At 44.1% G+C, this 17,384-nt stretch overlaps 1 protein-coding gene across 2 annotated transcripts in view; it reads left to right on the top strand.

The window, feature by feature from the left end:
- Positions 1-2,623: 2,623 nt before the first annotated feature.
- Positions 2,624-17,384, top strand: part of prr12a (proline rich 12a) — an 18,170-nt gene continuing 3,409 nt past the window's right edge. The window contains exons 1-11 of one of the 2 annotated variants that reach the window (XM_024284731.2): positions 2,624-3,770; positions 5,305-5,462; positions 5,740-5,901; positions 6,056-10,692; positions 11,811-12,038; positions 12,135-12,822; positions 12,899-13,410; positions 14,536-14,652; positions 14,747-14,880; positions 14,966-15,717; positions 15,791-15,910. In XM_024284731.2, coding sequence (XP_024140499.1) covers positions 3,688-3,770; positions 5,305-5,462; positions 5,740-5,901; positions 6,056-10,692; positions 11,811-12,038; positions 12,135-12,822; positions 12,899-13,410; positions 14,536-14,652; positions 14,747-14,880; positions 14,966-15,717; positions 15,791-15,910 — 7,591 coding nt within the window. In that variant the 5' untranslated portion in view covers positions 2,624-3,687. Of the gene's footprint in view, positions 3,771-5,304; positions 5,463-5,739; positions 5,902-6,055; positions 10,693-11,810; positions 12,039-12,134; positions 12,823-12,898; positions 13,411-14,535; positions 14,653-14,746; positions 14,881-14,962; positions 15,718-15,790; positions 15,911-17,384 lie in introns of both variants that reach the window. The other variant, XM_024284730.2, reaches the window with a different exon arrangement.

Raw genomic sequence — 17,384 nt, 5'->3', positions numbered from 1 at the left:
AAAAAAGTTCGATTGTTGTCACAAAAAAAAGGCAATGAATATAAATTATTGTTTAATCAGCTCAGATAATTCATCTGTACAATAGTTTATGGAAAAAAAAACTAAAATAAAATAAGTAAAATATAACTAAATAAATACATAAATAAAATGAAATAAAAAAATAAAATAAAATAAAATAAAATAAAATAAAATAAAATAAAATAAAATAAAATAAAATAAAATAAAATAAAATAAAATAAAATAAAATAAAATAAAATGAAATAAAATAAAAATAAAAAAATACTGAGCACTAATGTACTCATGAACTCTACCAACATAAAACATTAACTGAAGATGGAAACCTGAACTAAATTTGCTGAAATTCTGAGCAAAAACCAAATAAATCTAGATTTACTTATGATAGAACTAAAACAGGTAATTTCCTTAAGTCATCACACTGTGACACTGCAAGATTATTATTTGCACAGTACTCTCAAACTAAAAAATCTATTGCATTTATTTATTTAAATTACATATTTATTTATTTATTTGTTTGTTTGTTTATTGATTTCGCTGAGGTCATTCTAAACTAATATGTCTTGTTTTTCTTCCCACCAATTTTTGCTCCAGTAAAAACTAAGGACATACTCTAAAAGAGCTGTCAGAATTTGACATAAAGGAAATTAGTTTTGAGAGTTACATTTAAGTGACAACACCGATCAACATGAAAAGAAATATAGTAGTCTACAGCGACTTAAGGACGAGGGAAAATTCACAGAATTAAAAAAAACAAAATATGTTTTCCTTCCTTTACATCAACCTGATTTATTGGGGAAATTAATTAAAATTCCTTAAATCCTCTTTTATGTCCTTTTGTCCTTACAATGATTAGAGACAAAGCTGACCTTTTTAGTAAACAATTAAGCATTACAAAGGTCTCCTACAAGATCCTTGAATGCTCACTGCAGGTGACCAAGCTAAAGGGTTTTCAGGCTCTTCCACCTTTGTTTTAGAGTCCTTTGTTAGTTTAAGATAAAATGAATGAAATATTTGTTAACTCCCCCCTTAAAGACTAAAGGTAGCAGATAAAATATGCTTTAAGACTCTAAAGAGAAAAACATCATATAATTTTATTTTAAAAAATCAATTTGGCTTGTGCTCAGGAGTACACAGACATTTAGACGATCATTCATAGAGATTTTGAACAAAATAGTACTCTCCTACTTCTGTCATGTCATATTTCTATTACAGCATATGTTGGATATGTACTAAATCTACATAAAAATTAAGTTAAATCCTAGAAAATAAAAAAGTACAATTGTGAGATTGTAATAAAACCAAAACTAAGTCAAGTCTAAACATATACATTAGTTTATCCTCTCCTATTTTCACAGGTAAATAGCATTTTAAACACAACAAATACAATCATTTCTATAAACAAAATGTAAAACAAATTCAGGTCCATGGTTACATGCAATTTAATCAAATCAATTTTTATTTATTGCAATGATTCTTTTTAATTTGCATTCTTTGTCAAAGTCGTCTGTTTCAACAATACATTACTGAATAAGATTTTGTAACAAATGTTATTACAGAATAAAATAATTGTTATTCTTTATGAAAATATGAGTATTTCAAACTACCATACTCCAGGATGGCAAAAATATATCAAATTACATGATTTTAAATGACATTACCACAATACCAATCACTATTTTAAAATGTTGGAGTTTAATGAGATTAAAGTAATTCATAGGTAAATATGCTTATAAGAGTAAGACAGAAGTTTGCATTGTTTTAGTGTTGAAAGAAGGTTAAAAATTACCTTTCTTAAAAAGTCCTGTTTGGTGTAATTTCTGAATTGTCCACTAGGGGTCAGACGCACACTCATTAATTGGCTTCCATGTTGCCAAATAAGGAATCCTAAGTTAAAGAAAATATTCTTTTTAGTTCTTGTGAATGTTCTTCTATGACTATAATGTGTAATAAAAAAAATTGTGGGGGGGGGGGAGTAATAATCTTTCCAAAAAAAATAATATCTTCTTATAGCGAATTTTATTTGTTAAAATTAAAGCCTTTATTTATTTACAGTCTAATTTCGAGGATTTTAACAACAGATCAAGCTTAAATTGCATATTTTTAGATTCTGGGTCTCATTTATTTTTCCCCTTTACATGTATTTTTATTTATTTATTGCATATTTTGCTAAAACAAAAATATATATATATATATGAGATTATTTTATTCAATTAAATGGGCCTAATATTGGCCCTATTGTGCTTTTTTGCTGTCTCAATTGTATGCTTTGTGCAACTATCTTCCTTGTGGTTTACCAACAGTGTGTTGTGGCTGATGTAATACCACATTATTCTCTCTGAAAATTCTCCTTTAATATGATTTTATTGGGTTGTTTAATTCTGTAGGACAAAATCAAAAGTACCTTAACTATTTTAGTCATTTGGACGGTGACGTGCTAATTTTTAATTTAAATAGGTTAAAATCCACTTAAACCAGTTACAAAATAGAACGCAAAATAATAAATAAATCAGTTGTGGGGAAAAATTACTTCCTCCTGAAGAATCTGATATCAAATTGCCAACTAAACGGCGTGGAGGCCAACAAATCTGTTTATTACATGATTTTTCAGCGTGCACTCGAATGCATCTTGACAAATCGCAGCATATATGGAGAGCAGGTGATTTTTTTTCCTAGCAGAAATTTTTCCACATCAAAGGGATGGAAATATGGAAAAGTAATCCTAGCTGGTGGCGTAGTGATAGCCGGTGAATGGAGGTCAAAGCAGACACTGACTGAGTCTAGATACGGAGAGGGGAGAGGGAGGACAGACAGCGGCTAGCCGCCATCAAAAAATGGCGTCTCCGGAGGAAAATGAGTAAAAAATATTAAAACGCGGCCTGCTTTCTGTAGACTTTCTCGCTTTTGGGGTCGTTTTTTTCACGTATTCCGGGGGTATTATATCTAGTGTTGACAACGCGTTCGCTAAAACGGTTTAACTATTAAAAAGGGAGCGCGAATTTTGGAAATTAAAAGGCAGCCCAGTTTTATTTTGATGCGTCGTTACTGACAGCTAGCATCTGCTGCTAACCCACAGCTCTGCTCCGGAGGGGGGTGGGAACGATTTGCATTCAAAGAGGGGGAAAAAAAGGAGAGAGTGGGAGATTTTCAAATCGAGGATTTCTTTCGCTACCCGTGAGGGAATGATTGCTATCAACGTGGCCCGTCGACAGCTATATTTCGTGGAGCTAGCAGCAAAGCCCGAACTAGGCTAAAGAAAGGGGAGGAGAGTCGGTGGAAAAAGGACGCATTCAAGTCAAATGTTTGAAAGCAATTCGCCCATCACCGACCAAAACCGCGGCACCTTCATCATGACCGTGACCAATTCGAGAAAAGATTTGCATTCGTGGAAATGATAAACGCGAAGGGCGCAGGAAAAGGAGAAAGAGTGGCTTTTTTTAGAGGTGGTTGGATTATAACCCCGTAGACCCCCCTCTTTTTTTCATCCAGCTTTCTCCTCCTCCCCACCATTTCTCTTTCAATATGCTGTTTTCCACTCCTGAGGACTTGCTTATGAAACCGGGGAAAATAGCCTAAAAACAAGAACGGGAAAGACTGGATTTTTTTCCGAATCGTGCCCAGCGACGGTCGCGTTGCTTTGATCCTCAGCACGCGCGCTGTAAACCAAGATAAATGGATAGAAATTACCCGGGAACAGGATTCGGTGATTTGGGCGCAGGAGCAGGATGGAGTTACGACAGAACGGCAAAAGCAAGGTATGCATTGGATTCAGACAATGTGCATGCATCAGTAATACGGTGCTGGGACCCATGTGAACGATCAACTGCCTTTGGCTTTCCGTGTAGCCCCCACGGCTCCACATTATGCGTAATGCATTGTCATCCAAATAGATGCATAGTAATATTGTTATAAACAGTAATGGGTGAGTGTGTGGGGGTGGGCGGGGTGGAGAAAAGGAATTGAATGTGATTGACAGACGTGGGGTTTTTTAGGTGGACCAAGTGGGGTGGAGGTGGGGATGTCTGGAGTGTCCATTGGAATTATTGTTCCCCGTGTGCAGGCCTGTACACAGACCCTGATAGCTACATTCATTGAATTGATAAGACGAGCTAAGAGTGCAGACGCAGCAGACCCCATCACACCCCCCTGACAGACATCAACATGATGAACTGATGTGAACGGTGGGGGGATGAGATCAGGATGTTTGTGGGATCCACTGATTTTTATTATTATTATTATTATCATTTATTTTTATCATCCTCACGCGTGATTTTGATAATTGGTGTTCTGCTTGGTTTGAGTTCATTTGCATAAAACAGCAGCCCTCAAATCTGTCTTGCAGCCAACATGCTATTCCAATTCAAGCATTCATAATAATATGAATCAGTCGTTTTAATGCAAGAAAATAATAACTACAATAATAAATGATGAAGGAATCTAGCTGGACCTTTTCAGGTAGCTTTGTCTTTTAGCTTCGAATTAGCCGACAAGCTAGCGTTGTGCTGCAGGAGACTGTTTGAGGCCTTCACGCGCAAACATCGTTTCCTTTTCTCTTACTGTCAATGCACTATTAAAATATAAGATTTTATGCATTATATTCACAAACTAAAATGGTTCATGTGACTAGAAAACGGCTAATAATCGCTGTTTTCCCTAAGCAGGTTAGCATGCATTTGCGTCGATCTGCACGATCCAGTTGTTAGCAACATCATCACAACAATTAGCGTTATGTAAATCGTTCATGTTTGCTTTTTTAATTTAAATTTGTGTGTTTTTCCATTTGGATCTCACTGTGCAGTTAAATTGCACTCATGCTTTATTCATGCGGAAGATCTGGGTTTTAGGCCTAGTCTCTGCAATTCTGCTGGAGCTAAACGATGCTATCAGAAGCATGGATGCTAACATCCTATCTAGTCACGCATTTCATCTGATATTTTGAAAGTAAAATGAATTATCTTGTCATAATAATATTCAGAAAAAGATGTTAAAATATCTTTGTAAGGTTATTATAAATTAACTAATCATTGATTTTAGTGAATGGTATCAGGTGATTAGACTGCTGTGCACCAATAGTAAAGCAATTAATTATAATTAGCCAGCAAGAGTAGCATTCTTTAATAATAAGTCCTCACCCTGCATGACGAGTTTTCATCAATTAGGATGTTTTGAATCAAATTAATTTAAAATTATACTTTTTAGTCTAGTTTGTTTTTTTTGTACATAATTTTTGTCCCATTTCTTCTGACATCGGTGACACGGTAACAATCCCCATCTCTCCTCTCCTCCTAGTCTTGTATATGGGAGTTCCAGATCATCCCACCCTGAGTCTGAGCTCCTTCACCGTCAAGCCTATGCCACCCCACACCCTCTGCAGGGCTATGCCACCAATCACCACCCAGGGAGCTCTGGCCAAGGCGGAGCTTGGGGAGCAGCTGGACGGAGTTTGGGTAAGATAAATGTCATACCTTTCGTGTCACGACCGTAAGGGACCACGGCTATGAATTATGGCATCTCTCCAGCCAGGCCTCAAAAGATTAGCACTGATGAATTGGACCCTATAGTTCATTTCACTCTTATTGATTTAATTGTTTTTTAGCATCCATGTTTAATATATGTATGAGTACAGCTGGAATTTTCCATGTTTTTATAATATAATACTTGTGCATTGTTAATTTAGCTTTTAAAAATGTGTTTTTAATTTGCAAAAATTTCCTTTGCGTTTAGGTCTGTCTGGGCTTTTTGACACCGGCCTTCACCACGCTAGCCCCTCTGCCCCCGATGCCTCCGTGATGAATCTGATTTCAGCTCTGGAGTCCCGAGGTCCTCAGCCTCCACCTTCCGCCTCGTCTCTTCTCTCCCAATTCCGGACGCCATCTTGGCAGACAGGTGGGGTTGTTTCTCAAACTGACACTCAAATTTATTTTATAAAGCAAAACCATTTTGGCTGCATAACTCTACTTTTAACTGTAATATTTTGTTTTTTAATGACATTTGACTGATTAAGTTGTGTAATTTTGCAATGTTTTCCTTTTCCTAACAGCGATGCACACGCCTGCTCCTCCCGAACTCTTCATCTCTGGAGCCCTTCCTGGCTCCGGGTCCTTCCCTTCCTCTTCAGCTCTGTCAGCCTATCAACATCCAGCATCCTTCTCCAGCCGCTCTTTCCCCGCCGCCTCCCTTTCCCTCCAAGACACACCCACATTTAGTCCCACGTCCAACGGCCTCCTGTCCCCACACGATCCCCTGCTGCACATCAAAGCCCCCTCCCAGTCCAGCCTGGGTTTTGATAGACTCCTGTCCTCACAGGGTGCTGCTGCAGCTGCGTACAGAGGCAGCCAGGATCCTACGGGTGCCACGTCAGCCCAGGCATCGTCTGCCAGGCACTTGCAGTCACACCAGTTCAATCTGCTGTCGTCACAGCTGCAGGATCAATCCTCGCAGCTGTATAATCCGTCAGTCTTTTCCTCAGCTCAGCCCCAGCCTCAGTCTCAGTCCCAGTCTAACTCGGCTCAGGAAAGAACTGTGCCTCGGCAGGACAGCGTCATTAAGCACTATCAGCGCCCCACGCCAACTCAGTCACAGCTCTCGTCCTCTGCCGCCCACTCTCTGCAGCACTATCTCGGCTGTGGAGGGGCAGGGTACCAGCAAATCGCCACCCACCACAGGCACGCCGGGCTTTCCTGCAGCCCACTAGGCGACCAGAGCCCGTCGTCTGACCACAAGGCGCCCTCTCGTACTGAGCAGTATCGGCCAATCATCCAGCCAGCCTATTCCTCCTCCTCCTCCTCTTCCTCCGCTGGAAAGGGTACCAAAAGCAGCTCGAGCAGTGGCTATTCTTCTGGCAGTTCGGCATCATCTTCAAGAACTCCCCACACCCCGCCCTCTGCTTCCTCCACTTCCTCATCCTCGTCCTCTTCATCGGCCACTTCAGGGTCGCATCCTTCAAACTCCATTCCCACCTCCAGCTCCACGGCAGCTCCTTCTAGGCAGCAGCCGCCTCCTCAGCCGGCTCCGCCTCCACCTGCACCCCAGCAGCAGCAGCAGCAGTCCACTGCCTCCACTCCAGCCCCACAGTCTCTTCCTAAATCCTGCCTCTCCGGCTACGGCTCTCCTGTCCCCCCAGTAAAGACTCCTACCTCTGCTCTTACTGGGCAAACTCCTCCCCAACAGACGCAGTCGTATTCTCCTAATCAGCCCCCTACATCCCACCTAGCTCAGTCCTATGGAGGCTTCAGCTCTCCCCAAGCTCAAGATCTAAGCTCTGGCGCTGGTGGAAAAGGCTATGGGAGTCTAGGAGGAAGAGGCCAGTCGTACTCCACAGATATGTATGGAGCTGATTCTGCTTATGGATCCCTTCCATCCTCTCTTGGTGGAGCTGGTAGCCCTTCGCTGGGGTACGGGGCTCCTGGCCATTCTCCCGCCCTTTTGAGATCAAGTGGTTCGTCTGGAAGCGGAGCGTCTGGAGGAGGGAGCAGCAGTGGAGCAGGGAGTGGAAACTCTGGGTCTGGAGGAGCAACAGGAAATAGTATGAGCGCTGAGAGAGGTGGGGGAGGTAGCGGAGGAGGCTCTTATCATATTCCAGACTCCAGCCCTTCCCCGTCAGGCAACTCAGGCATCATACGTCCAGGATTGCACTCCCCCGTTCCCACGTGTGCCACCCAGTCTCCAGGTGGCGCAGGTTCAAACAAATACATATCTTCAGTTCTGTCGCCCCCGTTCCTAGCCTCCCCACAGGGCTTCCCTGATACCAGAGGCCCCGCCTCCCAGCCGCAGCCATATCATTCCTCATCATCCAAAGCAAAGCCAGATGCTTCCTTGTTAGGGGTGGGCTCCCAGAGATCCCAGGATGAGGTCGACGACGAAGACGAGTTCTTGATTCAGCATTTGCTCCAAGCTCAGGCGAGTCCTGCTCCTCAGTCGGCCCATCACCACCCTCAGCAGCAGTCTCAGCAGCAGTCTCAACAAACCCAGCCTCCGCCCCAGTCAGTACCGTCTAGTAGTGACTCAGGCAAAGGGATGAGCTATGACATGGGTAAGACCTCGGAGGAAAGGTACCACCCTCAGAGTGTCATACGTACTCACAGTGCCACAACTGCTGCTGGAGTAGGAAACGCAGGTTCTTCAGGGTCCATCTCGGGGCTGGACAACCAGCTGGAGATGTCACTAAAGAAACAGCAGCACCAACATCATCACCAACAGCCGCCGCAGCAGCAAAGGAACGAGAGGACGGTTGGCAGCAGCAGAAGCAGCAGCGGAAGAGGCAGCACAGAGCAAGTCCACTCGCATCTTCATCACCACGACAACCTCGGTTCTGTCGTCCACTATGGTCGAGGTGATCCGTACAGCCAGCACTCCCTCGGCCCCCAGCACTCCTCACACAGTCAGCATGTGACTTCACATTCACAGATGCCCCCTCACACCCAAATCGACCTCCAAAAGAAGTCGCAAGAGCGCGCCGAAATCCCATATCCTCGGAAAACTCCCGAACTCCAGCAGCAGCATTCTCAGTCCCAAGGTCAGTCCCTGATGGACTCTCCTACCGACCAGTCCCGTCAGCCGCCGCACCTGCTCCAGTCGGTGCTGTCCCACACCACGCGCAACAAGCTGGAGCCTCATCAGCAGCAGCACCACAAGATGGAATCTCACCGGCAACATCAGCAACACCCCAAAATGGACTCCCACTCCCAACACCAACAACACCAGAAGATGGACTCCCATCAGCACCCGCAGCACCACAAAATCGATTCCCATTCTCAGCACCAACAGCACCATAAAATGGACTCCCATTCGCAGCAGCAGCACTCAATAAGTCAGCAGCAAGCTGTCATGGAGAGCACTGGTGGTCGACTCGGATCGAGTAAGCATCAAGCTCCGTCTCAGTCCCAAACCACGCAGCTCCAACTCCAGCTGCAGTCCCAGGCTTTAGAAGTGGCAGCGGCTCACTATAACCACGGACCGCATCCACACGAGCAGAGCCAGGTCAAGCAGAGCTCCGTGGTCTCCTCTCTGGATATGCTGGAGCGCTCCCTTTCCCAAACATCCAACTCAGACGTTGGTGTCGCAGATGACCGACGTGGGGGACCGGGCAGCGCAGGGAGGAGCGGGGGAAACGGCGAGCGCCACAGGCAGCAGCAGGAACCCCCGCGGCAGCACCCGCCTCACCACCACCCCCAGCAACACTCCGCCTCCGAACTCCACTCCTTCCTCACCGAGCCGGACATGGGCCTGTCCACGCCGTCTCACATGCACCACCTTTCACAGCATCACGCGCAACAGCAACAGCACCAGAGCTCTCAGCATCAAGCGACCCACTCCCACCACCCTCACTCCCACCACATTCCCCCTCCATCCGCCTCGGCCCACTCCCAACCTCAGTCCGACCCGCAGCAACCGCTCTCCAGCCAACTCGCCTCTCAGCAGAGCCAGATGGAGCAGCAACGCTCGGAACAGCATCAGTTTGACACCGTCAGCCCCGTGGAGAAAGCGGACCAGAACCAGCAGAGCAACCGCTTTGTTCCCCTCACTTCTATCTGCTTCCCAGACTCTCTCCTCCAGGATGAGGATCGCTCCTTTTTTCCCGGAATGGAGGACATGTTTTGTGCCGAGGACTACAAGTCAAGCTGCGCAGGGGGTGGGGGACCGGGCCAGGAAGAGATGAACGAGGGCCACACCGGGCGAGAAGGACTGGATTCTATGAAAGCCGGACAGAGCGGAGGGGGTGCTGGTGGAGGCAGCGGACCTAGCTACGACCTAATGGGTCACCATGGTGGAGATCAGGGTTATGAGCCATACTGTCATGGCCTTGAAGAACCCAGCAACAACACTATGACTCTGGATCTGGATTCTCTTAAAACACACGAGCTTCCATCTACAGTCAACACCGAGCAGCTGGGTTTAATCCAGTCCCAGGGCCCAGCCATGGGGATGGGCTCCAATACCGCTGGTCCAAACAACTCTGGAGCGAAACTGTCTTCTGGACCTGGAGGAACAAACTCAGGAACCGGTTCTGGTGGCCTCCAGTCCCCAATCTTCTGCTCGTCTCGTCCTAAAAAGCTTCTCAAATCCAGCTCCTTTCATCTTCTGAAAGAGCGGCGGGACCCGAACACATTGCCCAAGAAGAGTTACGCTCAAGAATACGAATTTGAGGACGACGAGGATAAGGCTGACCAGCCGGCGGACATCCGGCTGAACAGTCGCAGGCTGCCTGACCTACTACCAGATCTAGTGTCCAGTTGTAGAAAGGGAGGCGGAGGTGGATCCCTTAGCCCTTTAATGAGTGACATCGACTTCTACCACTCCTCTGGTTACTCCTCCATGGGTTCTCACTCCATCCTGCCACCAGATGGACCCAAGAAAAGAGGACGAAAGCCCACGAGGCCCAAAAGAGAGGGCCCTCCGAGGCCACGGGGCAGACCCCGCATCCGCCCCATGCCCGAGCCCTACACCCCACGTGGCATGCTGGGGGACATGGGTGGAACGTCAGTCGGAGGCGGGTTCAGCGTCGAAGGAAGGGGAAGAGGCCGGGGCCGAGGAAGCAGGGGTAGAGGAGGAAGGAGGGAGGACATGTACATGGAGATGAGCGGGAAAGACCAAGAGCAGATGCACTCCCATCACCTCCATCAGCAGCAGCAGCTCCATCACCAACCCCAACAGCATGAGCCCATCCCACCTCTCAAGGTCAGTGTCAAGAACATGGGATCACACAAACTATATGTGTTTGACGATGAAGCAGAATGTTTAAAAAAAGACTAACAAGTAGAAGTTAATCAGTGAAAATCCGGTAGTAGAGCATACAGGGTTTCCTCTTTTATTGCAGGGGTTACAGTCTAAAAATAACCTACAATAGGTGAAATTTGCAGGATTATAGATCTTCACTACACACTTTATAAGCTTCACTCAGACAAGCATGAACATTTTCCCTCTTAAACTCTCAAATTCCAACCTTTTGTAGAAAAATAAGTCCAGTTTTATACAACAAAACTAAAAATCTCCTTGAGATTTATGAAAGATTTATGTACGTTTGGAAAGCTGTGCAGCCAACACAGCACTGAGGAGATTGATTGGCAAGGTCTACAGCCAATCAGGATGCAGAACACAATGTGCTACAAAAATAAGAAAGAAAGCGTGTAAAATTGCACGAAAATAAATCCACAAGACCATGAAATGCTTCAGCAATTTTTTTTGTTACTCTGTGGATTTATAGTTTTGAAATTTTAATATTAAGAATTATTTTTATTAATTTTTTTTTTTAATTCCTTTTGTTTTTTTTTTCTTCAATAAATGCAGATTTCATTACTTCCAACTAAACAGAGATGTAATGCTATAAATAATTTAGATTTTTAAGAAGTTTAATAGATTTTTAAATAAAAGATGTGAACGTCATCATTAATTTATTTACTACTTCTTTTTGAACTATTCAGCTACTTATAGAAATTAGCAGCTGGTCTCCAGTTGTCTGAATCCAGTATAATGTGATGTTTAGTGCTGGAAATTTGGGGAAAGAGATGCATCATTATTTTGTTTTGGTATTTTTTTTAATTAAGTTATTTTTTTATTTTTTTAATTTTATGTTAATTTTATTTATTTGTATTATGCTTTAAGTTTATATTTGTATGTTATTTTATTTTTTTGTTTATTTTTATTACATTTTTTAAATTATTTATTTATTGTGTATGTATATAGCATTTTTAAAAATCACTGTTTGCTCAACCTCTTAGTCTTTGATGCTAGTTATTTACATTATGCAACATTAGAGAATGTGTAATCGGATTTATTTATTTTCTTTTCCTTTTCAGATCAAGTTACCGATTTCCTCCCTGTCGTCCTCGGATGCCTTGCTGAGGACAGACTCTCTGTCTGGCACTGACCCTGCTTTGTCAGACGGCTCGGTTGGCTCAGCTCCCTCCCTCGGTTTAAGCCCCGGACCCCCCTGCAGTGCCGAAAGCACCAGAAGCCAGGATAAGAACAAACCCAAAAGTCAGATGATAAGTGAAGGAATGGATGAAGATGGACTAGAAGAGCGGGTAAAGGAGGAAGGAGGATTTTCCTGCAGTGATGTAGTGAATCTCTGCAAACTGGGTAACATTTTCTATTCTGTGTTTTTTTTTTTTTTCTTCCAGGGAGATGAGAGGGACTCCGAGTCCAAAGCCGGCTTTGTTGCTTCATTCCTGGACTTCCTTAAAACAGGGAAGCGGCCTCCAGGGTTGGACATCTCTCCAGGAATGGAACCTGACAACGTTGAAACGTCGCCATGTAAAGCGGGGGGTTTGCGCCCTCTCTCTCCTGCACCACCTCCCCCACCACCTCCACCTCCGTTTGGCGACAGTGAGGGTAACGGGGGGCTCGCTTTGGGCAGCTGTCCCAGCCCCAAGCGCTTAGAAGACGAGCTGAAGAGGAACCTGGAGACTTTGCCCTCGTTCTCCTCGGATGAGGAAGACTCGGTTGGAAAGAACCAGGACCTCCAGAAGAGCATCTCCTCGGCCATCTCCGCTCTGTACGACACTCCCCAGATAAGCTCAAACCTCCAGCCTCCATTGGCTCCTCCTCCTCCTCCCCCTCAGCCCGCGCAGCCACCCCTTACCCCCATAATGCAGCCTCCCACGTTGAGTCCGCAGCCGGCCGTGAACACGCCACACATGCAGCCGCAGTCCAATGAACCGCACCTCCTTCAGCCGGAAGACGAGGAGATGGAGGACAACAAGGAGGAGGAGATCGAGGAGGAGAAATGCACGGAGCGGGAGGAAGATGGTGAAATGACAGAAGAGAGGGAACCGCAACTTGAAACTCTGGGACCTCCGAAACTTGATGGTAGGATGTGAAGTCGATTCTTTTACTATAACATGTTCACTTATTAGTTTATTCATGTTTTTCTTTTTCCTTCCAGCGCCTCTACCTGAGATTCCACCAGAACCTGCAACTCCAGAACCTACCTCTGCTCCTCCATCTCCTGCTTCTTCCTCCTCTCCGTCCCATTCCCCCCTTCCTCCTCTCTCGCTCCCTTCACCTTTACCCCGACCAGAGGACCCACAGGAGGTTTCACAACCTCCAAGCCCCGCCACTTCAAAATCCCTTTCTCCATCACTCCCCCCAACCGCCACCACCGCCGCTGCTCCTCCTGCTCCTCCTGAGCCGGCCACTTCTCCTCCTGCCTCCTCTCCACCTCCAACCTCCACTGTAAAGGAGTCTCCTTTGCCATCGCCGGAGTCCCCAGCATCTCCCGCCTCCCCCGAAGAACCCCCCGCTCCAAAGATCACCTCACTGCACCTCGCCCAGAAGCAGGAAGATGCCGCCATTGTTGGAGAGAGTGAGGATGACGAAAGTGAGAGCGGAGGAGAGGGGATCTTCAGAGAAAGGGACGAGTTTGTGGTTCGAGTTGAAGACATTCGAACTCTAAAGGTATGCGAGAGCTTCAAGCTGCTCTGTCCTATCCTGATGCACAATCAATAGGGCTGGGTTAAAAAAATCAATTAATCGATGTAAGCTAAATAGATCAATAATCCATCCATAAAAGCAGAGATCGATCTAACGCAGAAACCTAAAGTCTGCTAGCTTGATGCTAACGTATAATGGAATTTCCCATAGGACGGCTGATGCTAACGCTTGGTTGACCTTAACAAATATTGCTGACTAAATGAACATCTTTATAAACTCACAGGCATGAATTTTCCAAACTCATCTAAGGAAATATTATTTAAAGTAAACATTTGTGGTCTAAAATACAGTTTTTTGCTCACACTGTTGTCTTCTTTTGGAATAAGGTATAGCGTGATCGCCACCTAGTGGTCAAACTGAATCGCCCTCCAGGAGAGGCAGAACAATTGTTGGAGCTTCTCCTTTCAAATTATTGTAAATAATACATAAATAAATAATAAAAAATGCAGTTGGACAAAGTTTGCCATAAAAGCTACTAGTGCTGGGCAATATAGAAAAAACTGATATCACAATATAAATTATTTTACATCGCAATAATGATATATATCATGATTTACCACAATAAAGTATGTTTTCACTTATATTCTAAAAACAATGAAAAAAATTGTTATCGTTTACCTTTTTTCGGACTGTTTTTTTATTAACATGTAACTGAATTGTCACAAATGAGAATTATTTTTTTAGTTTTCAAAAGTTTTAAGTTTCTAAGTAGAAAAACACACTTTTGCAGTTCAGCAATAAAAATCAACAAGTAAAAACAGTACAAGAGAAATTGCACGATAGACACTTTTCTATCGCCTACACGATATTTATCGTCATATTGCCCAGCACTAGCAGACAAATGGATCTTTCTCATCCGAGCTAGCATGTGGCTCAAAACTGTACAGCTGGTTAGCTCCAATATTGCTCGCCAGTTTTGTCACACCGGTAATGTTAGGTTGGGGGGTGTGAGGAGCTGTAAGCTAGGGGAAAGGACGTAAACAGGTGGATATTGGGAATCAGACGGGCTGATTAATTTTGAATGAACTCATGCCAACTCTGCTCACCACAAAGGAGCAAATGACCAACTTTGTGTGTGTTTGTGCTCAGTTGGCTCTGCAGACGGGCCGTGAGCCTCCACCCATCTGGAGGGTGCAGAAAGCTTTGCTGCAGAAGTTCAGCCCAGAGATCAAAGATGGACAGAGACAGTTCTGTGCCACAAGCAACGTGAGTTAACCGCAGCGACAAACCAAATCTGTACAGCTTTATGTTTATTTTATGCTGATTGAATATCTTTGGGATTATTTTTTGGCGGGTGTAGTATCTCGGCTACTTTGGAGATGCAAAGAGGCGGTATCAGCGAATATACGTGAAGTTTCTGGAAAACGTCAACAAGAAAGACTACGTCCGAGTGTGTTCCCGAAGACCGTGGCGCCGGGCTGCTCCTGCCCTCAGGTAATTTATTATTTCTGGGAATTATCTTAACATAAAGCTGTGAGTTTAGTGTGATCATATTAAGGTGTCTCTCGTCCCTCAGAAGACCGTCTCTCCCCAGAATGGCGTCTCCTCCTGCCACTCAGGCGCCGCCAAAAGCTGGGGAGAAAGAGGAGCGAGTGAGCCCGCTGGTGCAGCGGGAAATGAGAGAAAAAAACAAAACAACGAAGGAGCACCGAGAGGGGAACGAGGTACCAGCTGTCGTGCCAAAACCCAAGGAGAAGGAGGGAGAACGGTATCCTGACAAAGACAGGGAGGACGAGGAGAAGAGGGTGCAGCCGCAGCAGGAGAAGGTGGAGAAGCGGGCGCAGCTTCAGCAGGAGAAGGCGGAGAAGCGTCTGCAGCAGCAGCAGGAAAAAGCAGAGAAGCGCATGCAGCTGCAGCAGGAGAAGGCGGAGAAGCGAATGCAGCTGCAGCAGGAGAAGGCGGAGAACCGCGTGCAGCAGCAGCAGGAAAAAGTGGAGAAGCGAGTGCAGCAGCAGCAGCCGCCGCCACCGCCCCTCGAGAAGGTGGAGAAGCGATTACAGCCGCTGCAAAAGGTGGAGAAGCGGGTCCACTCCAAGCAGGAGAAGGTGGAAAAACGCGCGGGCGCCACAGAGCGGGCCAGGACAAAGGAGGACAAAAAACCCGTGGAGAGGAAGGAGAGGGAAAAGGCCGAGCGACCTCCCAAATCCAAACCAGCCAAGGTGAAGGCAGAGCCTCCACCTAAGAAGAGAAAGAAGTGGCTGAATGTACCTTCATCAGTACCATCATCATCGGAATCTGACTCCTCAGATGAGGCGCCTAGTGAAAATGAAAGTAAGATCACTTTTACTTAAATTTGTTTTTAATATAAACTTCAAAACTGTAAGTGGAAATCTGGTTCTCTCAGTGCCAGTAAAAGGTGGAGTAAACAACCGTGCCATGAGGGAGATGTTCAGGAGCTACGTGGAGATGCTGGTGAGCACAGCTCTGGACCCGGACATGATCCAAGCCCTGGAAGATACAGACGGTGAGAACTGAAAACTAAATGTGCCGTCTGATGGGATGGAATCTTCAATATTTCCACTCTCACTGGCATTTACTCTACCTTTTTCTCTACATCTTTTTAAAAAGTTGGAGCATATTAACCCTTACATTGAGGTGTGACCTCTCCCATGACAAAGGCAGACAGGATTTTATGTCTAAAAAAATCCTTGGAAAAAAAAGTTCAGCGCACTGTGTTGTGGGGTCCAGATGACCCTACTTTTAACGTAAACATGCCAAGGATAGCACAAAAGTTAAGCAAATATTTCTACTTCAAAATCCAAAACACACCTTGGGTGGTGGGCGGAACAGGATAAACTCTTATTGAAAACTCTAAATTACATTTTTAAAACTATAACCATAACTTTTTTAACATTATTATTAACTAGAAATATAGCATTACCTCCATTAATGCTTGTGTGAATGCTGTAAGCTGAATTTGACCGCTGAAGATGCTAGTGCTGATAGCTGAAATTAATAGCTAAAAACACTGAAGCTGATAGCCAGCTAAAATATTAGCTAAATGCCAAATTAGTCTTAAAAAAAACTTAGGTTAGCCAAAATAGCTAGCATGTAGCTGGAAAAAAATAGCTAAACTTCTAAATATCCTAAAAAAACAAACAAAAAAAACACATAGATTAGCCAAAACAGCTATCATGTTGCTGAAATAATAGTTAAACTTCACAATAGCTTAAAAGCTTAAAAAACTTAAAAAAAATCCTAAATTAGCCAAATAGCTAGCATGTAAATAGTAGCCTGCCTAAAAAAATGTTTTTTAAAAATCCTAAATTAGCCAGAACAGCTATCATGTAGCTGAAATAATAGCAAAACTTCACAATAGCGTAAAAAACTGGAAAAAAGCCTAAATTAGCCAAAACAGCTAGCATGTAAATAGTAGCCTACCTACAAAAGAGCCTAAAAAAACGTTTTTTTTAAATCCTAAATTAGCCAGAACAGCTATCATGTAGCTGAAATAATAGCTAAACTTCACAATAGCTTAAAAGCTTAAAAAACTTTAAAAAGATCCTAAATTAGCCAAATAGCTAGCATGTAAATAGTAGCCTGCCTAAAAAAATGTTTTTTAAAAATCCTAAATTAGCCAGAACAGCTAGCCATGTAGCTGAAATATTAGTTAAACTCCAAAATAGGCTAAAAAATCTTAGTAATTAAAAAATAGTCCAAAAAGCTACAAGAATGCCAAATTTGAAAACTTTTTAACATAATTATAAATAATAAAAAGGCAGAAATATTATTCCAGAATAAAGCAATGTAAACCCTAAATTAGGTTGATTATTTTATTTTATAGATTTTTTTTTAATTAGAAAAGTTAGAAATGAGTGCAAGATAACATCAGGCAGTTAATAACAATAAAATAAAATGTCCTGGAGGGCCACATAAAATTATCAGGAGGGCCGGATCCGGCCCCCGGGCCTTGACTTTGACTCTTGTTCTATGTCTAC

Source organism: Oryzias melastigma, linkage group LG19 (genome assembly GCF_002922805.2).
Source record: "Oryzias melastigma strain HK-1 linkage group LG19, ASM292280v2, whole genome shotgun sequence".
NCBI lineage: Eukaryota > Metazoa > Chordata > Actinopteri > Beloniformes > Adrianichthyidae > Oryzias > Oryzias melastigma.
This window is presented reverse-complemented; position numbering and strand designations above follow the sequence as displayed.